The 22,983-nt window shown below is 40.3% G+C and overlaps 1 protein-coding gene across 2 annotated transcripts in view; it reads left to right on the top strand.

The window, feature by feature from the left end:
• The window catches only part of NRG3 (neuregulin 3), a 363,575-nt gene that overhangs the window by 243,965 nt on the left and 96,627 nt on the right, over positions 1-22,983 (top strand). For both annotated transcript variants that reach the window (XM_074924288.1, XM_074924287.1), the window contains exon 3: positions 19,276-19,349. In XM_074924288.1, the coding sequence (XP_074780389.1) occupies positions 19,276-19,349 (74 nt within the window). The remainder of the gene's footprint in view (positions 1-19,275; positions 19,350-22,983) is intronic.

Genomic DNA, 22,983 nt, shown 5'->3' with positions numbered 1-22,983 from the left:
ATGCTGTACGTTCCCAGTGGAGCTGTGGTGAGAGCTCCTGCCACGGGAGGGGTGTCACCTCAGTGTGCACCGTGCAGCCCATCCCTGTTCGGTGCACTCGCCACGTGGCTGTCGTCATCCTCAACCAGGCAAGGCTCTGCTGTGGTCCGTAGGAGTCCTCACGGCCTTGGGTCTGCGGTGGAATTCTAGGGAGCTCTTGGAAAAGGGGAATTCTCATCTGATGGCTGGGTGTCAGTCTTCCATTGTTGCCAGTTTGGTTTGCATTCGGTTTTCGTTTGAATTTACCTCTAGTCAGAACAGTGTGGCACAGTGACATACAGCGAAATGAAATTTTGCCCTAACAGATTTCCTACGTTTGCTTTCTTTTTGTACAGCACAAGTATTTTTTTTTCAATAGCAAGAAAATTATAAAGATAAAAATGCCCAGAAACAAGTATGAATGCAACATTTAATTTCTGTCTCTTATTAATGGCAGAATTTGGGGGATATCTACCACGTATTAAGTGAATGGAGTTCAAATTAGGTACATGATTTTATTTTTTTTTTTGAGGCCTGTGTGTCCATCAGGAAATTACATTGATATAATGGCCTTGTCCTCTACATGGAAATATCTGTGTCATTGGAATAGCTGGTCTGTGATCCCGCTGGCTAGCAGTGTATCCGTATGATACAGTTGTTGGGGCTGTTACATCCGTACAGAACTTAAAAGAAAGCGAAAACAAAACCCCAAAGCTGAAGAAAAGCACTGAAATGGTAAAACTGATATGTAGGTAGCTAAATCGGGAAAACCACTGTTGGAAAAAAGGTGATTATGGCTCTTGTGCCCACATCAGTCCTTGCTACCAGCGGCGTTGCCTGCTGCACCCAGTGAGGCGGCTCTTCTCTCTCTCCTCTGCTATCCAGACTGATAACTTCAGGCTTTCAAGAATCCATAAAATCAGCCTGTTTGCTGTTGTCTTATTTCATGACTCTCTACAATTCTTTCAGGGCAAGAATGTAGTTAAATTCATAATTTGCCTGGGGAAAAAATGGAGAGGCTGTTCCCCAGTGCAGTATCTGGGTGGAACTTCTGAGTTTGAGACTTCTGATTTAAAAAACTTTGTAAGAGAACTGTGAAGCATACAAGAGCATTTATTGTAGACATTTTTCTCTGAGAAAGCGTTTTAAAATATGAATCATTCCTAAAACAGGATTTTGTAAAAAGAGAGTAAATGACAAAGTTTATTTCCTTCATATACGAGTGACAACGTTAGAGTAGCACTGGAGAACCCCTCCAGGCAATATTTTTCATTGTGATTCCAGGTTAGTGCTGAGACAGAGAGGAGGGAACCTGATTCTGCCTAAGGTGCTGGTGGTCCTCAGGGAGTTAAAGAACAAGGGGATTGCTGCACCGAGGTTGGCTCCTACCAGAATACAGAATTAATTTAAATCTGAATGAGAGAAAAAATCTTGGAAAAATCTAACAGGGCCGTGCCAAGTTGTTGAGTAGTATCGGTTACAGTGACGGGAAGTCAGAGTCAGTTCTAAAAATTTTGAAGTGTGGTAGGAAGTTGGACATGAATAATAGATTCTGTGTTTAATGCATGTGAGACTTGCAATTATGTTAACATCTGACTGATGGCAAGCCTCAGTTGAGTAGAAAAGGGTGGTAATTATTGCAGTAGCCTTCGAATGCAGCTGCAGCTAGGTGGGCAGTACGGTACGATACCAGCTGCACCCAGGGGGAACCACGGACTACCCCCAGTCTGTACACGTGCCCTCTCCTATGAAAACCTGTGAGTGGACATCCCATGGGCATCCTTTCCTGCTGGGAATGGCGGAGCAGTACAAGGGCTGTGCAGTAAGTTGGATTCTCTGTGTATCATTAAGATAATGTTGGGTACCGGTTGGACGCTGAAGTAGGTGATGGGGCAAAAACCAGAGGCTGCACTTTGGAGTAAGAGTCCCATGACTAGTTCTTATTTCAGTTTCTGCTTCCTCTGAGAAGCCTTTGCCCCGTGTACATGTTCCTTGGTCTCAAGGAGCACTTAAGGCTTGGATAAGATCAGTGAACTTCGGAAGTGGTTTTGCTGCACTCCCGTGGTGATCTAAGCAGTGCTGCCTCACTCCCTGAGGGGTGAAGGCTCTCCTTTTACCGAAACCCACGGCTTGTAGGCTGAGGTAGCAGGAACGTACAGAAACAAAGCATGGGTGATTGCTGCATTAAGTGTTTCTTAAGGAAAAATTCAGTAAGCCTCTGACAGATGTGGTTGAAAAAAAATAGGTGCAGTGTTTTACAAATGCTTGTATTGTACTGATATTTTCGGTAGCTGCTTTCCAATAGTGAATTACTGCAGATCATGTCAGATAGACTTCAGAAAAATGTCTTGTTTTTTTACAACCATCTGCTTTGCTGTAAAGTGCTTTCTCCAAGCTGTATGCAATCTTCTGCTTTGCCTCTGTCTCTGATTTATCTCTTGCTTCCTCTTTTTTGTCTCTCCAGGGTGCAATTTACTGTATCAATCAGAATAGGATAAAAAGGTCAAAAGTCTTCAAATGTTTTTATAAAAAAGGGAAAAAATGAAACCAAGATAATCAGCTCACACATGGCATTTCATTCATGTCATTTATTCTTTGTATTATAGCTCTAGGTAAGGTGAGTTAAAGCAACGATGCTGAAACCAGGCCTTGAGCTTTGGGGCATGGGGAGGAGAAAACAAGCTCTGTGTATATAGATCCTAGATCTTCCTTTAGTAAGTAAAGGACCCTGTATGATTGATTTCCATGACTCCTACGAACACTTCACTTAGAAACAGGGAATGTTGTTTTCAGATATGGAAATCTGTTTCCCTCTCATCTGTCTCCCATGATGCCAAATGTTTGTTAACAATAACACTGGGATTTAGGAAACATGTTGGGCTTCAGGTAAAATTTACTTCTCTAGAAAGGATTGTATTTGTGGAGATTTTGTTGTGGGTTTTTTTAGGGGGGTGGTTTTTGGTGGTTGGTTGTTTTTTACTGTGGGGACTCTTGTAATTCTCAGAGAAATTATCTTTTCGTTTATCACAGAATTGTTAAGGTAGGCTCCAACCCCCTCTCCAGCAGAGTCAGCTGCAGCCTGTTGGTCAGGACGACCCACTTGAGCTTTGGCTGCCTCAAAGGATGGGTCCTCTGAGCCACCTGCTCCCGTGCTTTGCCACCCTCGCAGCAGAGCAGAGGGCTTTTTAGGGTGTAAATGGAGTCTCCTGGATCCCAGTGCGCTCCCGTTGTCTCTTTTCACTGGGTGTCTGTGAGAAGGGTCTGGCTCTCTTCTGCAGTCCCCCCGCCTGGCACTCCTGCACATCCATGACGTGCCCCTTGAACCTTGTCTTCAAGCTCAGCAACCCCAGCTCGCTCCGTCTCTCCTCGTGCCAGACGTGCCAGTGCTGGAACCACCATACAGCTGCTTCTGTCTCATGCTGACTTCGTGGATGGAAGTTCATCCATGGTATTCTACCAAGGGAGCATCTTCCAGAGCTGAAATTCTGGATCAGTCTAAGCTGTGCAGGTGATGGGGACGTTTCAGAAGATGTATTGCCTTTGAGGCAGGTTGTTAAACCTGTAGAATAGGGTGAATCTGGTTTGCAAGATGAAGCAGAGGAAGAATTCCAAACCTGCTACCAGGGATTCTCTTCTCCCAAGTGCAAGAACTGATGAAAGGTAACTACAGCACGCTGGTGGGAAAGGGGAGAAGGGCCTTGGTCTTCCGAAAGCAAAATTCAGGAAGGTGCTGAAGGAAGCAGTTCTTTCCTGTGATGACTACACTGTTTATTCATTTCATTGATTGCCTTCTGTAGCACTCTGGGACTCAGGTCATTAATAGTGATAGATATGCAAAACTCTGCTAATTACTTGAAACTTTCTTCCTGACACTGGTAGAATTTTTGAAGTAAAGTAAAAAAGAAAAACATTTTTTAGGATTGATGGATTTAATTTGCCATGATACAGCTCTAGAGACAGAAGCCTTTATACTAAGTTGTAAATCTTTTCAGGTTGAGTTTGTTTAAATCTGGCATAATTTTGTATTTCATATCTGGGAAAACCATTACTTATGAAACCAAGAACATGTTTTTGTAGATTATGTAGATGAACAATTTTCTTGTGTTTATGATTATCATCGAAAGATGAGAGTCTTGAAAAGAATTACTTGGAATACAGAAAAATATCTTTACCCGTCTGACTTCTAAAATTAATATGGATGTGCCTATTAATATTATATTTGTGAAATGTAGTACCTGTATGCTTTGGAATGCATAAAATGTATTTTAAACTTAATAGAATAATGTCATTTTCTGATATATTAGAAGCCAAGATGGGTTCAGGCTTTTTAGTAATTTTTTTTTTTTTTTTTTTTTTTTTTCTGAGCATTTAGCTTGTAATTGGGCCATGTAAATTAAACTATAAAGTCAGGAGTTGACATGTCAAAATAAATAAGAACAAACCTAAATACCTAATTTTATGCATAACATTAGATTATGCTAACCTGAGGCTTTAAAGTGCTGATTTCTAGCTCGGGTTTACTTGAATTTTGCCCCAATATATCTGGTTTCATTCATGTTTTATTCTAACTCCAGAGGAACACGAGAAACAAAGCAAATTAATGAGAACATGGATTTATACACCATGGATTTAAATGAGTTGTGCAATCTTTTAAGTTTAGTAAGCGTATAAAAGGAAAGGACAGCAGCATGTATCTTCCGTAATGTATTTTTAAGACATCAGATTATGAATCCTTGTGCTAGCTTTAAGTTGGTAATCCTGCTGTGTCAATCGCTGTTGCATCGGGGTACCTTTTTAAATTCTATATCAAATCAAACCATTTCACTGTAAATCCCATGCAAATGTTTCCTGTTTGATTGGCACGAAATAGATTGAAACGGACACCAGGTTTAATTAAGTTCAGTTGATGTTTCTTTTCTTACAAATCTTGAATTCAAACTCATATGAGGTAAATGAAAAGAATATTTTAAACTGAAAGTATGTGGATTCCCCCACTTGCCTTAAGCTGGTTATCTTTTCAGTTTCTTTAAAATATTATTCATAGTCCTATCTTTGAAGAAGTTCTCTTTCCCACTGAGCACTCGGTAGGAACACACTGTGGCTGGAGAACTGGTTTCTTAACTCTTCAAGTGGATGTAGTAAGGCATTATTATGTCGCTGAATCTTACCTGTTCTCTGTAGAATGGTATAGCTCTAAAACAAGTTTTATTTTTTCGTATTTCAAAACATAAGCATTGTGTTTTATGCAAAACAAATGATCTTTAACAGGGTAGAATCCAAATTAAGTTTAACATGTACATCATTTAATTAGTGGAGTGAAGGTGTGGATGCTTCTAACAGGAAGAGCCAACATATTTGGGCAGTAAACAAAACCCGGTGAAGGTATTTTTCAGAGGTGTTCTGTTTAGAAACACACTTAGCTGGTAAAAAGAAATAAAATTAATAAGCATCTCGTTTCTAATACATGTGAAAGGCAGTAAAGACAACTGAAAAGAAAAAGGCTATTTGGTAGTATTGGAAACAGCAAGTCTGGTCATTTTTTATTTTGTGATTTGTGTACTGATGTTTAAAGGAACTTACTAAATACCACTGGATAAAAAAAAATCCACCTGATTAGAGGCATAGGTAAACTTACAATAAGGATGAGTTTGTAGAGTTATGATTCTAGTCATAGCTGATAGATGAAAAGATTTATATTCCATGCACAAAACTGGGATAAACATGTTTCACTGCAGGGCTGGTCTGACATTTGAATAATCAATTCATATATAAATGTAGTTAGTTGTGCAGTTATGAGGGAAGGAATACCAGTAACTAGCAATGCTGCGAAAATATCAAGGGTGGCAATACATTATTTAGAACAGTCTGTAACAAAGGGAGTAATGTCCAAGCTAACCTTAGATCAGCTAGTTCAGTTACTCCTAGTAAAATAATTGCTGCATCCTGGGACACCTCTGGGTGTCAACTTGTACCAAAAAGCTCAGTAAATATGTGGGTAGCAATCTCTGTTGGGCTGTGTGTTGCTGTGTTGTGATATAAACAGAGTTTGAATAAGCTATACTTACTTTTAACCACAAAACCTTGTTTCTGAGACCTTTGCGGAATGGAACAAGGTCTCGAGAGATGCAGAAGGGTGAGACTTAAGTGGGTTGTCTCACTGCTTATCCTGACAGTGAAATATAACTGATTTGTAATTTATAAAGTTACCAGTGCCACCCTTTCGGCGTGTTGGAGACTGGGTCAGGTTTCAGGGTGCTTTTTGGGCTGGACGCTGGACCTGCAGGAGCCCTGGGCTGTGCTCTCTGCGGTCGCGTTGTTGGGATGCTCTGCCCAGGGGGCAGCCCCTGACGGTTCCTCTGGTTTGCTCCCATCTTACTCTGCCCAGGAGGAAAACTGGAGGGGTGTGGTAGGGACCAGGCTTCTTCCAACAACACCTGTTTCTCTGCAGGTTTACTCCAAAATGAGCTGGAAAGTTGCCTGTGAATCTCTCAGGGTCTACTAGCATTAAGACCCTAACAGAGGAGGAAGAAATTAAAAGCCTTGAAGCTGAAATGAAAAAGGTCTGAAAGTCTGAAATACTGTACCTGTGCTGGCCTCGGCGTGCGCGTGGCTTGACGGATACCCACAATATCTGCATTCACCATCCAGCCTCAGAGGCCATCGGACAAGGCTTTCCTCCCTTCTTCCTGTGCTGCACTCCTGATTCCAAGGAGCCTTTATATCCTATTTCTAGAAAGGAACTCGGATCCTGCATGGAGATGGATGGGAGTGCCAAGCTTTGCGTTACTTGTCACGTTAATATTTTAGAAGTTAAACTTAAAACAGGAAATGAGAATACCCTAAATTTCCTTATAACCAGTGTTTAACGCATATTTAATTAATGTAGCTTCATGTTTTAAAAAGTCTCAGTCATTTTTCCTCGGAAGGAAAGCACGCTGAATGGATGAGTGAGCTTGACAGTGCCGAGGTTTCTGCTTTCTGCAGGACCTGACAAAGGGATATTTATTTTATTACCTGGAGAGCTTTGATGCTTACATCACCACCATTACTGCGTGGGTTTTGATGATTTCTCCTCACAGAGCTCCAGCTGAGGGGCGGGCTGTGCTGATGCTGCTGTTGCAGCAGGTTGTGAGCAGGGATGCTGCTCAGTGCCTGCCTGAAGGTCACACAAGAGGAAAGCAGTGCGGCGCCTGGAGCAGACAGCCTCTGCTTTCCCCCTCATAAAAGCTTTAGTCATTAATATTTATTTCCTTTGAAATAAGAATGAATAAGATCAGAATGACCTGTTCTGCTCTTCTTTGTATGTATGTGATGAGAAAAATTTGGCAGCACTGTCTAGAGGCAGTACGAGCTGGTCTGCTTTTCTTTCACCTGAATTCAGGAGAGAATTATCAGAAACACATCGCTGAGTTCAGTTGATTTATGATTAGGAATTCAAAAGAAGCAAATGTATTCCTCAGATTTCATAGGGACATCTTGTCAGAGACTAATTCTAATTTACAAAATGATCTTAAATGGGACATAATGACGTTCCTGATTATCGCTCTCAGCTGCCATTATTTTGAAAAGGGAATCAGGCAAGAGTCTTGCACGTATGACCAGTATTTCCTGGCAGCAAGCACGTCAGAGCAGTGCTGCCTGTTGGAGTTACCATTATTTAGTCAGATTCCAGCTCTCAGAGGTTTCCTTTTGGTTGAGTTTGGCAGGTGGTGGCAGAGCATGGGTGACTTTTCATGCAACTGCCTACTTTGAAAAAAATGAGGAGAGATGCGCATTGTCTACTCGAATGTAGCAGGTCCTTTTGTGAATGCTGTTCTCTTCAATGTGTAGTTATTTTTCATGTAGCTTCCATTTATTTGCTTGAATTTAAGCACTTTATATACCTTAACGTAAGAGAGTTTGGCATCTTGCAGAGCTGAACTGCTAGGAAGGACTTAATCCCCTCAGTAATGTTATCCTGGTTCACAGTTCTTGGGAGCTCCCTTGTGTCTAATAATGTTTCTGTTTCTGCTGCTCCTACAGAAGCTGCAGGAAAGCCAGCAAATTAAAATGTCCTGGTTATACTGCTTTCTGTCCACAAGTAACCGTGAAATAGCGTTTTGTATTCCTGTGCATTAACACGTAGCCAGTAGTGAGAATTGTGGCAGCCAGAGAGCTGCTTTGCCTGTTGAGCAAGTATTAAAACATAAATTCAACATAGAACAACGTAAATTCACCCCTGCTTGCTGCGTGTCCCATGTTTTGGGTAGGTAACCTACTTGGAAGTAATATATTAAAAATAGCTTTTAACATGCTTTCATCTCTGCTCCAATTTTTGCAAACCACTCACCACCCTTGTTAGAAATGTTTTCTATTACCAGTATTTGTTATATTGGGTCATCCTTAGTCTTTAAGGCATACATTTCTTCAAAATACGGCGCTGCTTGTGTTCAGCAGCATGTCTCCAGCTATTTCAGCGGTGTTTTGTGTGAATCGGGACTTGTTAATCGAGATAAAGGTTTGTGTTTCTCCAGTGTTGGCTCCTACAGACATTTTCTTTTGCCGCTGTGCTAAGGAGAGAGCAGAGTAAACTCGGCAGTTTGGGCTGGAGGCTTCATGGCTGGTTTTGAGGCTTGACGCCGGTGGCTTGCCAGCCGCACAGGCACCGGAACGCGATGGAGCTGCAGCCTCCTGCCCTCCGTAGGGGTTCCGCGTGCTGGGTTTAGGGAACTGGCCCCGGGACGCTTTGCTGATCGGTAAGCTGGTGATCCATTAGCAGGAGTGCTTTCATGGCTAGTTTTAGGCTAAATCTACGTGGTCCTACATATGCCGTAATGTCTTTACAATACATATAATTGTCTTCTCAGAATAAAACCTATTCTGTGCAAGACTTGTTACTAAATATTTCTGTATAATGGGGCAGCTTTAAAGATTTGGAGCTCTTCAGTTAGCAGCTTTAAATATCAACAGAAAACGGCTTGCTGGAATTTTAACACCACGCATTTTCTGGATTCTAAACGATACTTAACACGCTAAGGAAGAGTTATTTTGGAAAATGTTTCTCTGTTTGAACTTTGCTAGGCAATTACATGTCAAATTGTTCTTATCTATAAAATGCGATGTGTGTTGATCATATAAAATACAGTAACAGCGACACGTTTATTTCCTGCCATAAAGTGAGAGGGCATCATTTTTGTGGACCATCTGTCAGTAGTTAAGGATATTTTAACTGGCACTTCAGAGTGGCTTCATTTATTCTTTCCAAAGCAGGTATAAAACCAGGTTCAAAACAAATACCTCACTGAATGACTGGGGGGTTTGAGTGCTTGGCAGAGGCACCCGTCTCTGGAGATAAGCGTTGGCTTGGTGTGGCCTTGAGCTGTTCAGGAGAGGAGTCTGTGACAAGTGCTGTTCCGTATAGATATTATCACTAGACAAGCATCTGAGTTGCTATATGTATTTTAAATTTTGTTCCGAAAAATTAATTGGAAAGTTTTGTTGAAATTTGAAAAATGGTTTTGAATCTGCAGGGCTAGACTGGAAATCTTGCATGACTCCTTCATGATAAGCAAAGGATCCGTTGTACTTCTAGCTTGGGCTTGAAACAGAGAATTTCATTTCTCTGAGTATTTTTGGCTCTATTTTTGAATTTGGAAATAATCAGAGAAAAAAAAAAGAAAAACATTCGAAAGTTCTTGAAAGAAGTCCAAGGATGTTGCTTTTGTTAAGTCGCTGGAAGCAAAAGGCATTAATGTTAAAGCTTGTAATACGTGTGGGGAGGAAACCAGGACAAGAAATGCATTCAGCAGACCTGTCATGCTATCACTAGTGAGTCTGCACCTCTCTTCAGAATTGCCTCGCTTATTGTTATAATTGCCATCTTCAAAAAATGGCCACTTGAAGGTGAGGTAAGTTCCTGCTGAACACTGTGATAAATCTGACATCTTTTAGTCCGTCCTTTATTGATTTTCAGGCATCTTTTTTTTTTCCTACTGAGGTCCAGTCCTTGAAAGATGTTTTCCAGAAGAGTCTTGAAGGGCTTTTATAAAGATGCTAATCCTGGGTAGACATAATGTAAAGCAAAGGCCTCATTTTCATTTGTTTTTTCAAGTATTGAATGTGTCTTTCATCTGTGCCTTAGCTGCATGAGCCTTTGAATACGGTATAAAATCACTTTCTATTTATTCAAAAGCTTTCTGATAGCTGATGAATGCCATACATAATAAAAGACTATATTCATTTATCACCCATAGTAAATCATTTATCACACAGCAGAGGTATGTTGTGGAAAAACCTAATCAAAGCTTTTCAGGTTTTCTGGTTGGTTAAATCCAAAACAGCAGAGAAATGATTTCTCAGTTAGTTGGTTAAACATTTTGTTTATTAGGTGATATTCAAAGACAGTTTCTAATGCTTTTGTGGTTTACAGAATGAAGTTTGTCGTTAAGGAGGATTTTTTTTTTTAATTTTATTTTTAAAGGTGCAACATGGACTAGTGAAGTCTGTTTTGATCTTCCCACTGATTTAAATTAGAAAAATAAAGCACTGGGGCAAGGACAGTATTATTGCATTGTGCCATACTTGGGGCTGGTCACAATGCTGCCGTAGGTAAGTTGGTCTGTTCTGGATAGATGAGATGAACAATTCCACATGGGCTATATGCGTTGATTTAAGTGTATAAAACTTTTTTTTTTTTTTTTTTCTTAAAGGGAACAAACACCTTCAAAAAAAAAAAAAAGGTCTGTTGTTGAGGGGAGGGAAATGATGATTAGTTCAGGTGCTGCCATAGGTCTGGGCGGCTTGAATGGCTTTATTAACACTTCTTGTTAGTTTTCATTTATTTTTCTGACCTACCTTTTATGAAGATGAAGAAGGAAAACTGTCCAGATCAGGAGAGGAATGATAATTTAGTAGTTCCCACATAACTTTCGATGAAGCATTTAAATCAAATCCACATAACTCCTTTCTAAATGCTAAAAGCCTCATGTAGTTTAGTGGTTCCTACAGAGGATTTAGAGAATTCAGATTTTACTAAAGTATCCCCATTTATTTTCTACAGGTCTAAAGGATTCTGAAATACTGGGGTCAACACATCAGCTGAAAGTTGTATTATCTAAACCTGGGCAATGACTCGGGTTTTTGTAGCTGTGACCTTTAATCTCTCTGCCATTTACACCAAGAGCACAATAGGACTTCAGAGAGGAGCACTGACAATATACATCCTGGGAAAATAGAGTGAATTATGCCAGTGATAAGTATGATTGTTAAAAAGTCTGATTCAATATCTCTATTGATGTTAGAGTGTTTCAGCTAGCCTGGTTCTAGGGCAAATGATAAAGAAAAAAAAAAAAACTTTTCTTACCCTTCTTTGGCTGCCTTTTCAATGTAATTTCCTTTGTGGTTACTTGCTCTAGTTATTTTTAACAGCTGCAACATTTTCGAAGAAAATTGACAGAAAAGTTGTGGGGGTTTTTTGCCCTTAAAGTTGATATTTTCCATTCTTTAAGAACTGTACTGTGTCTTTACACAGATCAACCTTATTTCTTGAAGAAAAAAAGGCAGATATGTATCTTAATTCAATCCCATAATAGATTTCAAGGTCTTCAAAAATAATGTATGTTCAAACCCTGATATGAAACCTTTACTATACAGTAAATTGCATCTCTGTTGTGAAGATTATTTTAGGGGAAAAAAAAAAAAAAAAAAGAAAGAAAAATAAGAGAGGGCTGTGTCATGGGTAAGTGTTCTGGCCTTCCCATCTGAAGGGATTCAGGTTTCTCTTGAAGAAATAGTGTGTCTTTACCCAGCTCCTTACTGGGTCCCCAGTTAATGCCATGCATTTATTTTAAGTTAGTTGATTTTATCTGTTTATATTGACTTCAGTGTAACTTAGCTAGTAGGTTGTATTCTGTGCATAATATAGACCACAGGGGCTAGAATTTTATACTGGTCGCAGAAGTGCACATATTGCTGCAGTCATGAAACCGCGGTGGTTTAAAGTAAAGACCCACCTGTCTAAACAGACGTTTTAATGGCTGGTTGTGTTTATCCTTTTTTGCACACAAGGTATCATTTTTGCTTCTTGGTGCTAAAAGCCTCCGACTATTTGTATTGGAGGTTACTAAGGGTGGTCAAAAATCCATGTTTGCTTTCTCTGCTTTCCTTATGATGGTGTCTGTAAATTCTGGGTAACTAGACGGCTCGGCTAGTGAAATTGCTTTATTATAGTGATATAAAACAGTGGAGGCTGCTGGATTTTTGTGGTCCTATACGACTGGGTTATAATATGGGTTATAATAAAATTACCACAACCAAGCCCTTAAGGCTGTGGGAGTGAGTCCGTATGGAAGGTCTCACCTCAGCATTTTAAGGCTTTGATTACCAAATAGCTGCCTTGTGTCATCGCCGGACAAGGAAGAAGGATACAGTCTGCCAGTGAGAAGCTTATTTTAAAAACTGGTTCTCTTCGATAGGTTGGAGTGTGATGAGGTAGATGTACTGTATCACTCAAGGAAACAATTGAGGAAAAACTGCTGGTTTGTTGGGTTTTTTTCCCATCTAGCTTTAAAGTTCCATGTTTAATTTCAGAAAGAGATTGAGCTTTATTCAGTTATATATGTTGGAGTGTTAAATACATCAAGGGAGGAATTAATGAAGGGCAGCTTCCCCTGTTGCCATGGTAGGCTTTTGTACCTGGTTTTGCATTAGGCACTGTCACCCTTCCTCCTCCTCCTCCTCCTCCTCCTCCTGTGCCCTCTGCCCCACGTGCTTTCCGCCGGCAGCCTGCGCACGCCCGCGGCCCAACGCCCACAGTCACTCACAAGTAAGAAAAGCCTTTTCCTTTCAACAGTTTGCTCATAAGTTGCTGCATGATCCTTTTATGAAACAAGATGGGAAAAGTCATGTCAACTTGAAAAAGTCTTTCCATTGTGAAACTACAGAAACAGATTTGCAAGAGAGAAATGTCACCTCCGCCAGCACTGCTCGGTATTTACCTTGTCTCCCGTGTCCTGCAATTTCTGGAAGAGTCTCCAATAACCATCAGCTGCTTTGCTGTCAGAATGTTACCTCTGGTTTGTATTTCACTCCAAACTGTTGGGTGATAACAGGAGTGACTCTGTCCAGGGCTTGACACGTGACTGTTTCACCTGCTGACACATGGGTAGAGCTCTCTTGGAAACCTTTTTTTCCATTGTCTTTTTTTTTTTTTCCTCTCAATCTATTTTGAGATGAAATGGAGTAACTCTGATTTTTTTTTTTTTTCCCAAGAACAATACAAGAACAGTCTTTCATAGAATAGATAATAATCAAGTGATCAGGATGTTTTTGCAATATAGGAAACCTGGGTTCAAGTTTTCAATGCTTATTTTTCACACCAAAAACTGAATGTGAATCTCTTACTTCTCAGGTGAGTGCCTGACCAGCAAACTATTGATTTTTATGAAGGGTTCATTTTCTGTCTGGCTCTGAGCATGGTGTCCACTGAGAAGTGTTCTTAACTGTGATTCAGTGGTCTGTTCAATCTAGGAGGCCTGTTTTCTGCTTAGAGTGGCACACTGCTCATGTCAAGTGACAAGATAGCCTGCCTGACCCTCACTGTTAAGATCCCTTTTTTCTTCCCTTGTGAATAAAAGCCGTACTTAATAACACTCCTATAATCAGTACAAATTTCCCTTTATTTCAGTTAAGGTCATTCTGGTTGCAGGCACAGAAGCCTACATTTAGATTACCTGCAGAGCAGAGGAATTCTTTTTCATTGTTTACAGCATATTTCAGACCAGACTGTGGGACAGACCAATGGCCTGTACAATGTCATAGCTTGCTGCTGTATATTTATTGCATAACTGCCTCTCTAACCCATTCTCAGTGTGAAAATAAATACTTGACCAAAATTTATAGACCATTGGAATATTTCTTTATCAAGATCTCAAATTCCTCTCTCGGAGAATAAATAACAGATGCAGAATGTGCTCTTAGTGCATCTGATCATCCGTGCAATGGCTGTAATGGTGTCACCAGAAAATAATTTGTAACTGATCCAGTAAAAGTATGAGATGGATCGTTCTAATTAATAACATTTTTAAGATTGTCATTTTGTAGCTTTTACAAGTGGAAGTAAACATGTGTTACACACTGCAAGAATGAACTTTCATTTTTCATCGGTGCTATTAATTCCACCTTTTAAATTGGGTAACTTCTGTTTCTGAGACGAGGGTTGGATTATAGGTTTATGTAAGTTCATTTTCTGGGCACTGCACTATTAAGACATTTCTGTTAAATGTCACAAATCACTGTTGGCCTAGCATACGCTTACTCTCCTGATGTATAGGATTACAGCTTTGTCTTCTGGCGTCGTCTGTCACTGAGGCTCCAAATGCCATTTTCAAAATTTCCATTTCAGAGGAAATCCTATATCTTATGGATGCCAAATTCTGGACTTTGTGCAGAGGAACTATTTTATGCAACCTTCTTCACATGACTCAAGGCAATGTGATCACCACACTTAGGGAAAAAAAAAAAAAAAAATTATTCCCGTTTCAAATGGCTGGGCAGTATCACAGGGAAGGAGGAAGGAGCTGGGGGTTAGTGGCATCGTCATCTTTCGTAACCTCCGCAGTTTGCTCGTGCCACTCTCTCTCCTGCATTCGGTATGTTACCATCCGTGAGAGCTGAAATACTCCAGTGTAATGGGGATACGGAGCCCTGTGTGGGACTACTTAGGGACCATGTGAACTGGGATGGTAACGGCTTCTTGGCCATGAGCTTTGTATGTTCTTCCCTAACTCCTCTAAGTAGGTTCTTTGTAGTATCTTCCCTTTCTTCTTCTGTCTTTAGACATAGTTTATTCTTCAGCTTCGTGTAGCGTGCAGTTTGCCACCCCTTCCTCCCCCGCTCACTTAACTTTATACGAGTGTGTGGCATAGGAGAGCCAGGGATTTGGAGTGCTGTTATTCCTGCGTCAGATGGAGTCTCTATTTGAAATCTCCCTTCGCTCCATAAGGTTTGAATACACAAGAAACAATTCTGAGACGTGTCCACATGTCTGTGATCTCTTTGACTAGAATATATGTGTATTGATACTATTTAATATTTAAAATGGGGACAAAAAGATGGAATAAATGTTCATACTCTCCTTAACTTTTCAATACTTAAGCACAAATTTGCACAAGTAGGAAAAGAACTTCTCAGCAGGAATGAGGAATGTGTTTCTGTGTGTATGTTTTCACACAAGGGACACTGGGTGACCATGAAGTGCAATGCACAATGCAGTCAGACCTCGAAAAACATAATCTAGAGAAAGTACATTGCCAAAGAAGGATGTGAAGAACACTTGATAAAATAATCTTAGCTGGATTTAGCAGATACAATTTAGAGATGTACTGTTTGCAAGCGTTTTAGCAGCTGCAGATTAGCTTTACCTGTGATTCTCTTTTCGTACCATTTAATCAGCAATAGTTAAATCATTCCATTCATTACTCTTGTTGATGTTTTCGGTCTAGAGCACAGGTACAGTTATTTTGGTGAAAATCTGAATGTAAAATAGAGAATTCCATTTTCATGCTTACTTTGCAAGGAGGCTGTAATTAACAGTAATTAGCGGCTCTTTGCCGTGGGCTGCGTTCAGGCAGTGCCCAAGCCTGCTCCGCAGCTCAGCCCTTCAGCACAGAAGAGGCTCTGGTGCTGGACGGAGCTCAGCCCACCCTTCCCATCCTTCGCTGCGGGGGTCCTGCTACGCATCAGAGCCTTCACTTCACAGCAATATCTTATCCTCATCTCATTTGTTTTGGTTTTTTTGGGGTTTTTTTTGTTTGTTTGTTGATTTGGGTTTGGTTTTTTTGGTTGTTTTTTTTTTTTTTTAAGGCATAAAAAATAAGCATTTGCTTGTCAGATGATCGAATAATAATTTCTGAAACAGTTGGCTGCATCAAAGCGTTTTCCAAGATTTTCTGGATTACTCACTGCTTTTTTAATATATCTCTAAATATAAATGTGATCATTCACACTGCATATGCCAGCATTGAGCAACCTCAGTTGGACTTCCCTGAACTTCTGTATGTGACATAACAGTGCTGTTTTGATAAGGGTTTTGTGGTGGATTACTTTTTTTGGTTTGGGTTTATTTTTCCTTGGGGGTGTGATGCCAGTTTGCAGCATGAGTGCACGTCGGGTACTGCGGGCACAACTATGACATCTGCTCACTTAGGGTGGATGGCAAATGCTTTAACAAAGATTACAGGATGCTGCAACATGGTAAATAAACCTTTACTGGATTAACCTTATAACCATCAAATGTATATTCTGCCAGTCTTCAGTGTCACGAGACTTACTAACAAAGGTTTGAACTTGGGTATGGTATGGCAGAGCAGATATTGCTATTATTCAGTGTCTTAGGAATTTCAAAAATAATTTGTTAATGAAACTATAGAAGTCAGTTTTTATCTTTGTTTGTCTTTGCTTAAGTTAATATAATTTAAAAAACAAGCTATGTATGGCCTTAGCTGTTATCTTGGAGTAAGATTACATAATGACATTAAAGGATTATACCTATTCTTTGATATATCAGCTACTTCTGTAATAAATTTTGAAAGTAACAAAAATTAATTCCTCTTGTGGAATGTTCATAGACGTGTACAGGTAAGTGAAAATACTGCTTTAAATTCATCCAGGTCAGTCAATCAGCTGATTACTGTATGATCCAGTTCCATAGTGATGGAGAAAAGCAGCACTGTATATGATAAAGTCAGGATAAAAATAATAGTTTGATATGATAGCCATTACATTTAAGAGAAGAAATCCATCCCCTGTCATTCTCTCTGGAGTGCATAGCATAGTTGTGGCAGCATGCAGTTCAGTTGGGTACCGGGGTGCTGAGTTCTACAAGAGAGGAGCTGTAAATCAAAGTGACTCTGTGATATATTCTGTTCCAACCCATTTCTCTTACAAAGTCGGGAAGAGAAAGACACAGACACACATCTAACTTAGAGTCTTGTCCTGGGGTCATACTTCATCAGTTACAGAAGTCTCCTATGAGATAGTTTTTTGAGGCCACCAACATTAAATGGAAGGCGAAGACATCTACAGCACCTTTTGCAGTTCTTACGAGATGCAAAAAATATTTTCTTCAACTAAAAACCTGGTGTTTGGTTTGCCCCCTGACATGGTAGGGTTGCAATAGAGACCCCCCCAAATCTACCCTAGCAGCTAATAGTAGCAAAATTTCTCTCCTTGAATTCTGGCATGAGAAATTAATTAGCTGGACCAAAGCTAATTGCCTGGGCCATCTGGCAGCTGGAATAAATGGTGCAAACTCTGGTTCTCAGCTGTGAAGTGAGATAGTCTAAATTTCTGTTCTGATGTGTGAATGAGGGAAGGAAGACAGCAGAACTCAGGGCTCAGATGTGCCCTGTGTGCTCAGATGTGGCCATCAGAGCGGGAGGAGAAAGGAGTTGCTCCTGCTGGTGTGGGAGTAATTGTGGCGTTGCTTTCCTTGCTCCTGGCTGCTGGGAATTCCCGTGTGCTGGTGAGCACTCGGTGCGGCTCTGCCAGGAGATACCAGTCTGCGGCTCTTTATCCTCACACGTAGATCAGAGGTTTTAGTCATGAGCTCAGGCTATGTGGTGAACACTTGCGTGACTTGCAGACCAACAGTTTAGCACAGAGAGTTGTAAGTGTGCCATAAGGTAGTAGTAACCAAGGCAGGCACAAGTGTATGCCAGAAAGTTAATAGAAAAGGCTAATGTAAAGACAGGAATATCCCCACCCATGGAGGTTGTCCTTAAGCTTTGAAATGACTCTCCTCAAGTCTGTGGAGGAGAGTTTCTGTTTGCTGTGAGGCAGTTTCTGATATTTCATAGTCAGAGGCAAAAGGTGCACGCAGCAGTGTCTGAGGATATGGAGCCTTCTTCGTTTTTTCTGACTAGTGGACAATTTTATTCGAATATTTTGCATTTCAAACAAACAAAAAAAAACAACCTTTTTTCCTTGGCTGGTAGCTTACGACCACTGCCATAGGATCTGAATTCCTGGTCAGTCATTTTACAGATAGGCGAGTACCACGGCGGAAGCTGATCTCCAGCGTAGCGCTCAGCATCCACCGGGAAGAGAGGCAGAACGGAGGTTTTGAAATGATACCTGTACGGTTTTGTAGATCTTTTTCTTACTGTAAATTTCTACTACATTTTGGGGTCTGATGGGAGTTCTTATAATTACATATTTGCTCATATGTGCTTACTAATCCCTGAATCAGTGCTGGTGAGATGCACTTCTCAGTGAAGCATTAATTTATTAAACCAAAAGCATTTTAAAAGGCAACTTCTAGAGGAAACCTGAGTAGAAGCATTGTGAAGGAACAGATAACTTCTGCTCCTGACATTATCACATCAGTCAAGCTGCAGTTGTCAATCCTAATGAAGGGTGGTGATGCTGATTTGAGCATATTGTTCATATGATGTGCAAGAGCTTTGGGAGATAAGGAGTCCCTGTTGCTATCATTTATAATTAAAGCGTCCATCACTTTTCTCTGAAAAACTGCTTGGCAAATAAATAATTAAAGGTCTGATTCTGATACACTTAGTTGAAATGAGAGAGACTTTTGAGAACAGTCCAAATGCAGTAAATGGAATTTCTTCAAAGTAAGGTTTCAAGATAAATAACAGTATTAGAATCTCAGTCAAAGCCAGTTTTTGGTTGTTAAGGCAGAAGGATACTCTGGTTTATGTCCTTTGAAATATAATCCCGCAGACATCTAAGACTGTCCACTTACAAACAATGCCTGATGCTCTCTGTCATGCCTAAACATGTTCTCTTCTAAGCACAGTAGAAACTAGTCTTAAAATTAGTGGCTAGAGGTCAGTATTCCCTGCTTACTCAAACAGCTGAAGGCAAAGTTGTTGATCTGGTGGCTTGTGCAGTACAGAAGCTTTATAAAGCTTTGTGTTACCTAATAAGTTTATATTATTACAAATATGTCTGTTTTATAGAGAATTTTATTGTTTTACTGAATTGATACTTAAAAGAAGGGTTATGCTTAAGTGATATTTCTTTTCATAGTTTCTAAAGTAATCAAAAAGGTTTGGGTTCAGTTTTTTGAAATACAAAATATTTTCCATGCTTCCATTGTGTTTCAGTAATAACCTTGCTTCCGTAATAGTTGAAATAACTGTAAACATGCAAGTCCCTCACAGCTTTGGCAGGGAGAATTTCAGTTGATTTTGCTACCTTGAAATTAACCTTTTACTACCGCATGCGTATGTTTGTCATTTATCCCCTTTTTCTCAGGTGCAAAGAGGGCTACCAGGGAGTCCGCTGTGACCAATTTTTGCCGAAAACCGACTCAATCTTGTCAGATCCAAGTACGTCAAATGTTTTTCTTATATTTCAATCCGTGCTGGAGGCTGTTCTTGCTATGCGAGATGACCCTTTGCATATTGTCAGAAGGCATGTTAGGGATCCCTGCGGCTCTGTGTCGGGAATGGTGCTGCTGGTGGTGGTGGGATAAAAGCACCTGCTGCCGCAGCAGGGCGTGCCATCGGAGCGCTCGATTCCTTATCATTTGGAATAATAGTGGCCCTGCTTAACGCCAAAATCCTCATGTGTCTCTACTTTTGACTCAAGAACGAATGAAATTACGTAATCTAAAAGGAAACAAAGTATAGGCTGCAAAGTGGTTCCTTCTAAAGCAAATAAATTCATATCGTCTGGCACTTCAGAGATTATAATCTTGGAAATATCTAATGCCAGTTTACATAAAACTTTTTTTTTTTTCACTTTTGTAAGTGAAGTTGCTCTCTATCTGCGAGTAATGGTGTCCTTTGAGGGAGTAATGTGGAGGCAAAGTAACTGTCTGTCACACTGCTCAGCATATGCTGGAATACCACCTTGCATGGATGTTCTCCTGCTCCAGCGTTGCCCTTCTAAAACTACGTCCTAAACATTATCCAAGACCAATTTCTTAGAGGTGAATCCATTTAGTAATTACTGTTATCTCAAATTTTTAAATGAAGTGACATACATCAAAGGGTCATATCCATTCTCTTGGTTTTGTTCTTATACCTGGAAATTGTAATGTATTAAGTCTTTGGTTTTGGGTGCTCTTTAAAATTTGATTTGAGTTCATTTGTTTGTGGTTTTTGGAGAATAATGTTTGTTCTTCCAGTCTTTTTTTTTTTTTTTTTTTTTTTTTGTGTGTGTGTGTGCTTTCTGTTTATTTTCTTGTGCTTTTCCATGTGAAAGCCTGTTGCCAGACACCCATTGTTTTGTTGGTCTCTGTGTGTATAGCTCCCATTATAGTTTGCTTTGTATTTGGTTTAGCTTTTCCTTTTGCTTGACCTTTCATGGTGAAGTGCAGAGCCTGTAATGAACAAGCAGGTTTTCTCTCTGCCAAATTGTATGTGCATGTGTCAACATAGAAGTTGTGTGTATGTCAAGGGAAAAGAAAGATACCTTGTGTTCTAAAAGTGGGGGAAAGGACACTCGATTAACAACAGCATGACTCCCCTGACTTGGTTTTAACAGGGGACTCTAGCTTTGCTCTCTCAAGAGTAGAGGTGAAGTTCGTACGGATGCAGTACAAAGCCAGAGAAGCCTCCCAGATTAAGCTGCATCTAATGAGGCCAAAAGCCCTACAGTGTCTGTATGCCGCAGACAGCATTGTTCCTTTGCAGCGTTGTGTTGGTTGCGCAGCTTTGTGTCCCTTTACTCGGGAGATGCTTACTTTAGTTGGTTTCTGACTACATAGTTCCCGTACAATTCCACCTGATCCTGCTCAGGAAGCTAAGGTTCTGCTGCAATGTCCTTTTTACACCTTCTGACTGCAAAGGCTATTTTATTTTATTAAGCCTTTCTTTCAAAATTTTATTACTTAGCATACGCAAGACCAGGGGACCTGGGCTTGGTGTCGATGTCAGTCCACTGGACACACCCGTGGCCCAAGCAGGGCCCCTCTTCCATATGAATAAAGATGGTTAACGCGAGTTAGGTAATTTCCCAGTCCGTTCTGAAATTTGACTTACATTTGATTCTCATCTGTATTCAAAAGAGGAAAAGCTTCTGTTCAGCTACGTTTCTGTGTGTTGGCGTAGTGTGATCTATCTCTGTGTGTGTACGTGCACATGCACGGGCTGTAAGCATGCCTGCCCTGCAAGGGAGATCTCTGAAACTTTCTGCTGCCCTGGACAGTGACAGCATGAGCGTTTTGCTCAGGAGTTAAATAAGTCATGTATTTATCTTCCTTCTGGAGAAGAAAAAATTAATACCACACTGATAATTAGCACTGAGCAGCATAAATTTTTGCTATTTGCATAACCTGAGAAGTGTAAAAAGTATTTGACGCAGTAGTCAAGTGCAGTGTGATCATCTCCAAGGCACTGATGTTGCTTTATAAAAGCTTGGTTTTGTGGTTGAATGTGTGTTTGGTTTAGGAAGAGAACTTCTGAAGGAGGTGGCTTCAGAAAGAAGCAATTATTTTAAATGCAAAGCTTAATTTCCAGAAGTTGAACCCTCAGATGAGAAGATGAGAGCTCTTGTGTCTGGACTGCACGTAGCCAACATCAGCTGGTGTCAGTCAAGCTTTACAAAAATAAAGTCCAGCTTATTTGAGATTTGTGGGATTGCTTAGGGTTCTCATGACTAAATGTGTTCAGAACTGCTAATGATGCACTGATAACAATATTTAACTTCTTTGAAGCATGCATGCATGAAATACTGAAGCAATATGTTTTTAATCTCACCTTGTCTGTCACAGTGCAGGTTACATTTCAGAACATTCCCTTGGCATTAAATGTGAAGTGAATCTGAACCACAGTCACTTGAAAACTAGCAACAATATTATCTAAAAACTGTTAGTTATTTACATACACAAGAGTTGTTTTGGTTTTGTTTTCGTTTTTTGTTTTTTTTTTTCAATAGACCTCTGAAACAAACCCTGCTTGTTGAGCATAGCTATTATCTGAGGTTGCATAGTGACAAATAATGTGATACGGCTCTGCGAGAGTTTTAACGGTATCAGGCCAAACCCAGCTTCTTAGCTCATTTTAGGTGTATGTTAGTCAGGTCTTGAGTTTACATGACAGATCTGAATACAAATGATGTAATACTTAATACAGATTAATGCATGCTAAATCATGTACATGTAGTTTAATTAAACAATCAAGATAGTTAAGATTCTGTTTTCAGGAAACCTCTTGAAACTACCTGATGGGGTTTCAGAATTCCTGAATTGCATCCATGGCTTCTTGCAGTCAGATCTGCCACCTGCTGCCTTTCAGCTCAAAGTTAGTCAAATTCATAAGAAAATGGATGTAGGACACACATAGAGCAATGTCAGAACACCCCCGACACAGGCCCTTGTACTGGACCGTCAACCCTCCTAGATGTTATCAGCTTCCACCTCCCTTAATTTCTCCACTCTTAACCAGGTTTTCTGGCTAAGCGTAAGATGTTTAAACAAAAAAACAAACCACACCAACAAAAAACCCCAACCCAAATGCAGGTACTTTGAGAAGAAGTTTGTTGATCTTGGAATACCGGAGAAACATGCCTAAACCGTGGGAGCCACGAGGAACCCAACAAAATAATAACATCCCCAGTAAGGGGAAAGGCTGCGTGCTGCACGGCAGTGCAACCCATGCTCCCCGTCGGTATTGAGAGGAGGGAACCTGTCAGCCCTGCTAACACTGGGCAGGACAAGTCCCTGAACTCTCCCTGTCATCTCCTTCATCTGTGGAGGAAGTACTAATGGGACAAAGAGAAAAGAAATGGCAGTCACGTGCTTGAAGAAAAGGATAGTACTATGTTTGAAATGTTGCTGTGGCTTTCTCCATCTGGGCTAACTGCTCTACAAATACAGTTCATGACAGTGGTGGAGCACTTACATCTTCAACATGATAAATACAACTTCATGTACGAGTAATTTTTCAGGCATGTGTAGTCCTGTGTGTATCTATAGGATTGGGAATTTATATGCAACATAAATTGTACAAATGTACT

Source organism: Athene noctua, chromosome 21 (assembly GCF_965140245.1).
Source record: "Athene noctua chromosome 21, bAthNoc1.hap1.1, whole genome shotgun sequence".
NCBI classification, from domain to species: domain Eukaryota; kingdom Metazoa; phylum Chordata; class Aves; order Strigiformes; family Strigidae; genus Athene; species Athene noctua.
The sequence above is the reverse complement of the archived record's forward strand: the minus strand, read 5'-3'. Positions and strand labels throughout refer to the sequence as shown.